Consider the following 6,000-nt stretch of genomic DNA (forward strand, 5'->3'; position numbering starts at 1 on the left):
TTTGCAGATACAGTGGTGCCCCGCATAACGATGGTTAATCCGTTCCGGATTAACCATCGCTATGGGGAAACATCGCTATGTGGAACAAAAAAGCCCAAAGTTTAATGCGTTCCAAATGGGCCCCAAACTCACCGTTATGTGATGTTCCTCCATAGCGCAAGCATTTTCGCACCCTCGGTGAGAGAGGGCAGGGCACGAAAATGCTGCGCGTGGCCATTTTGGGTCTTCCGGTGGCCATTTTGGAACCGCCGATCAGCTGATTTAAAAAAACGCTATGCGAAGATCGGTAAGCGAGTTTTTGCCTATCTAGGCATCGGTATGCGATCGCATTAGCGATCCCAAAAAACGGATCGCTATGCGAATTCGTCGTTAAACGGTGCGCTCATTATGCGAGGCACTACTGTATCAACATTCTGTAACTGGCTGGTCAACAAATGGGACTCATGCCCCTTCAAGTCAATTCTACAGGCCCCATTTCTTAAAATGATTTTGATGATACAAATCAGCTAGTTCAGCTCCCACTGGGCTTGGGGTCCAGATGAAACATGGTTCATCAGTCCCCAAGAGTCTTCGGACTGTGTTAAGTATACCATGGAATTTGCTCATAAAAGTGAGAAGAAACCAAAATGGCATCTTCAGGCTGTTATAGTTCATGTAATTCCAGCCATGCACAATAGCCCACACTGTCTTTATTCAATAGCCCACACTGTCTTTATTCTGCCTTTTGAAAAAATATTATTTACCAAACGTTTGGCCCAAAATTGGGGGGGGGGACATGCTATCTACAAAATGACCCCATTATTTGCTACATAAATATTCTGTATTCATATTTGAATGCTTATTTGGATACCGAAACATAAGGAAGTGCTGACTTTCTCTCCTTCCCAACTAGTGGTGAACAAAATGCCCCCTTCCAGATAATGTTGGACTGCAACTCCCAGCATTCCTTGCTATTGATTTTGCTGGTGAGAACTGATGGGAGATGCCGCCCAAGACTATTTCGATGGCTGCCACTTGTTCACTTTGTTCTACAATGTTGGCAGAAGCTCCTCAGAGATATTTCACCGGAGCCTTCTAATCAGATGTTCCAAAGATAGAACATGGTCCCTTTTGAACACCAAACCTTTGCTTTACGATTGAAGTGGGAACCCCCACCACAAAGATATAAGATCCATATAAGGCACAAACAGATAGCAACAGAGAGCAGTGTGCACAGAAGCTGCATTCTGCTATCTGTTGTTGTACCCACAGAGTGCTTCTTAAAAACTAAGAAACTACTGGTTATATTTAACACTGCTGTCCTGAAGATGTTCCTTTACTGGGGAACAGCATTTGCTCAGTTCTGATCATCAGCCACATTGACAGAGATTCTCTGTCTTGTAGCTGCTGTGCATTTACGGCACAAGTAACTAGGCCTATTGTGTTCAGTCGGGCCTCTGTCAGAGAAGTGTATTTAGAATTGTAGCCTCAAGGAATCTTTTATTTTGGAAATGTATCCATACAGCAACTCTAATGAACCAAAATTCAGTTCAGTTCTGAATGTATGGGATATGAATATGTGTGTGTTCATTTGTTTATAATATCAGCAGAGATCTTTGGCTGGATTGCATGTTTATATAGACCGCAAACATGCAAATATAATTTTGATTATACAGCTGTAATATAAACCATCTACCCTGTTTCCCCCAAAATAAGACCTCACCTGAAAGTAAGCCCAAGTACGATTTTTCAGGATGCTCGTAATATACACCCAAAATGAGCCCTATTAAGTGAAACCCCGCCCTCCACCATTGTGCAGCAACCAGAAGATGACATGACTGTAAAATAAAACATCCCCTGAAAATAAGCCCTAATACTTTTTTACAGAAAAATTAATATAAGACCTTGTCTTATTTTCGGGGAAACACAGTATAAGTAGTCACACACATGCACACACCTGAACAAATGGGGGCTGTATTTCTAGTATAGCTGAACAACCAAAAGCCTGCCCTGTTTTTTTTTTTTTGTTTTTTTTTTTTTTTACAGGTCCCACCAGTTCTGCAGTGCTTAGCTTAACATATAATGTGAAGCACTTTCGGCACCCAATCAAAAGGTTAACAAAACAGCGGTTGGCTGCTGAAAGGATCTGCAGACTTTCTGTCCTTTCACATCAGCCTTCCATATCTGCCACAGAGGATTTGAGCCACTGCAGAGGAGTTAACAACATCGTTTAGGGTTATGTGTTCAGTATTTACTAGGGGACCAAACCTTTCCATTTTAGGAAAAAGATGTGTTCTTGGCGGAGGATTGTGAGATTATTAATGGTGTCAAGAAAGAGGATGGGAAGAATTCCCCCCTCTAAAAAAATTAGAACCATGGATCATGCAATGAAGCTCTTGAATGCTTCCAGTGAGCAATCCAACGCTGGAAGCATTCAAGGGAAAATTGGACAACTATTTGTCAGATCTGCTTTGATTTGGTTTCCTACTTTGAGCAGGGAGTTGGACTTGATGACCTTATAGTCCCCTCCCAGCTCCTTTATTCTTTGATTCTATGATAGACAATTCCAGGGGTCTTAAAAGGAAGTACAGTGGTGCCTTGCTTAACGAGCGATTGGTTTAACAATGAATCCGCATAGTGATTGAGTTTTTGCGATCGCAAAAGCGATCACATAACAATGTTTTAAATGGGAAAACATCGCTTTGCGATGATCGGTAAGCGTTTCGCTTACCGATTATCGCATAACAAAGTTTTTCCAACAGCTGATCGGCGGTTCCAAAATGGCCGCCAGGTAAAGAAAATGGCCGCCCGCTGTGTTTTCGTGCCCTTTCCTCGCTTACCGGGCAGCGAAAATGGTGGCCGCATGGAGGAGTTCCGCCGAACGGTGAGTTTTTTGCCCATAGGAATGCATTAAACGTGTTTTAATGAGTTCCTATGGGCTTTTTTGCCCCGCATAGCGATGAATCCACATAGCGACAATTTTTTGGAACGGATTATCGTCGCTATGCGGGGCACCACTGTACTTCCAAGTCGGCCACCAGCATAGGTAGGGATTAGATATACTTACGGAGGTCAGTGACTACTAGTCATTCCAATGGTGAATCATGTCCAGTATCAGGGGCAGCATGCCTTTGAATGCTACGTGTTTAGAGATGAGGAGGAAAGCCTATAGTGGTGCTCATGCCACACTTGTTAACTTCCCAGAAGCACCTGATTCAACACTAGGAAAAGAAGACAGGATTCATTAATCCTTTGGTCTGATTGCTTACAATGTTGCCTTGAAAAGCACCCACTGTTCCCCAACAGAAGTGGTGAGTGTGCTGATGTTCAACTTGTATTTTCTTGGAATGTAATTGCTTTGTAATATCTTGCATTCTTTAGGAAATGGTGAGCAATCATTTTGAGGGGATGCTGAGTGAAACTTCTGATTATTTGTGTAAAACCAAGTAACAGACATGTGTGGTTTGACCATAGTGCAACTTGGACTCTTCTCTATAACACTTTGCTTTGCCCTCATGAGTTGTGTTTTAATTTTTTTTACCCACTGTATTGCAGATTTTGATAAACCTGATTTCAAGAGGAGTATTGTTTGTCTTGAAGACTTGAGAGTCGGAATGGTTCTTACAGGAAGAGTTGAGAATGCTACTCTCTTTGGAGTTTTTGTCGACATTGGAGTTGGCAGAGGAGGGCTGATTCCAATTCGGAGCATAACTGAAGACAAGCTGTCAAAAGCAAAGAAGAGAAGGAGCCTTGGCCTAGGCCCAGGAGAAAAAGTAGAAGTCAGAGTGCTTAAAATTGACATCCCACAGTCTAGGATAACATTGGACCTTATACGGGTGTTGTGAGCTATTTAATTTAAGGGCTATCTGCACCGTGATTAGTAGAATACAATGGGATACCAGCTCAGATTCATGGCATGCTCTTATTTCTGCTGGAACATGTTGGGCTACCTAGAACCTCAGAGAATCAGACCAAAAATTACAGTGGGTGACTCCAGCAAATCTTTTTTATTAATCAAGTTTTTCATTGTATCATCCAGAAATTGTTAGTTTTTAAGGATTTCCCCTAGCTTTCATTTCCATACATGTGTGTTTCAGATGCAGCCATGTAATGTTGGGGAAAGCATGTTGGGATAATTAAGCAGCTGTTAGACACGGGCTGTTCGGAGCTCCAGAAATTGATTATTAGGTTCCAAATGTTGTTCCTGATAATGCTGTCGTTATGAAGATTTATGTCTTCAGCTGTTTCCCCATTGCTGTGCTCTGAGCCAGCCCTGTATTCCTATTGATGTTCTGTAGAAATGTAAAAAGAGCAAAGACTCTTTCTGTTCTAAATACATGTGAGTGAAAATATAATATCAAAATATTATATTCTTACTATAAGAAACATGGATCTGAGCCATACTACTTTTAGATGGAGAGCCACTTGTCTGAATGCTTTTCCATATTAAATGGAGGTGTGAGAAGCTGTGTCCCGTCATAACTCACTGCTGATCAAGTTAAGTAGGGTTGATGGGACTGGAGTCCAGCAACATCTGGATTGGCAACATGGCTCCCATGTTTGACATAAAACATTCCCTACATGTACAGAACTAGATATTAATGAAAAATATTCTAACCACTCACTCTTCACCTTGACTAGCTAGGACTAGTCCTAGCTACTTCTAATGAAACAGGTTGTTTTGTTTGTATGCTGCAACATCCAAACATACCCACACACCTATAGTATAATTTGATATAGTCCAAGCACAGGTTTATTATCCAGTGAGTTACTATGATTGTGGCTTGACTTAAACCCATGTTCTTTATAGAATAATATTTTGAAGTGATCGCTCACCTCTTTGTTATAGCTAACGTCTGCTGTTTGTGGGGGTTCAGCTCATTTCTAGGTAATGATGGCTCCATGGATTTGTTTTCGTGATATTTGTTTTAAGAGTGTTAAGTGGTTTTGTTTGTTTTGCCAGCTTAAAATCTTTTTTTAAAATAAATGACATGAGAACTGTTGAGGTCCAAAAAAACAAGAAGAACTGTATTGTAGCAACTTTTTTTAAAAAAAGGAGAGAATTTTTTTTTTACTCCAGGATAGGTGCAGATTTTTTTAAAAAATTATTTGAGCTAGAGAATATGGTTGTATTCAATTATCTTCTGAAACACAACAAGGAAATGTTTAACGGGGAAATTGTCCAATGATTTCTTTAAAAACACTTTTATTAAAATAAAAAAGAATACACTTTATTCTTTGTCTGAGTTTTTTTAAAAAATACCTACTGACACTTGATTGCAACATGCGGCCGATTTTTCTGTGAAAATGTTTTAGCAAGCAAGTTCCCTTAATGACAAAAGCCGCCTATTGAGAAAAAATGGGACCAAGGCTTTAGTTCCCCATCCTACCAGTAAGTATGCTGCTATAACCACTACTCCATCACTATTCACTCTGAAGATCATTTCTTTTTCTCTTAAGCATCAGTTAAGGCCTAGGAGCTGCCAGTTGCTGACCCTGTTCTGGGAACTGCTGAATAGCATGTTAGTATGTTTTAATCTGGCAAGGGACTGAATATGGAGAGTTCTGATTTCAAGAAGAATATTGGCTCCTTCTCAAACTGGGAGGAGGTAACAAGTGGGGTACTTCAAGGCTTGGTCCTAGGCACAGTTCTCTTTGACTTGGATGAGGGAGTGCAGGAATGACTTGAATGAGGGAGTGCAGGAATAATCAGATTTGCAGATCACACAAAATAATTAATAACTTGGAAGACAAGAACAAAATTCAAAAAGGTCTTGATAGGCTCGAACACTGAGCTGAAAACAACAGAATGAAATTTAACAGAGAGAGGTGCAAGGTTCTACACCTAGGAAAAACCCAACACACAGTTACTACATGGGGGATACTTGGCTCAGTATTATTACGAGTGAGAAGGATCTCAGAATTGTTGTAGAACAGAAGCTGAAAATGAGCCTGTTGTCTCAGACACATGTCAATATAAATGTGTTTATTCTATTAAATTCAAGCACCGAATTAATTGTT

The 6,000-nt window shown here is 40.5% G+C and overlaps 1 protein-coding gene across 1 annotated transcript in view; it reads left to right on the forward strand.

Annotated features, from left to right (window-relative positions):
• SRBD1 (S1 RNA binding domain 1) overlaps nucleotides 1-5,208 on the forward strand; it is a 218,826-nt gene extending 213,618 nt beyond the window's left edge. Inside the window, exon 21 of the mRNA XM_020800533.3 lies at nucleotides 3,535-5,208. Coding sequence (XP_020656192.3) covers nucleotides 3,535-3,824 — 290 coding nt within the window. The 3' untranslated portion in view covers nucleotides 3,825-5,208. The remainder of the gene's footprint in view (nucleotides 1-3,534) is intronic.
• The last annotated feature ends 792 nt before the right edge of the window (nucleotides 5,209-6,000 follow it).

Source organism: Pogona vitticeps, chromosome 1 (genome assembly GCF_051106095.1).
Source record: "Pogona vitticeps strain Pit_001003342236 chromosome 1, PviZW2.1, whole genome shotgun sequence".
NCBI classification, from domain to species: Eukaryota; Metazoa; Chordata; class Lepidosauria; order Squamata; family Agamidae; genus Pogona; species Pogona vitticeps.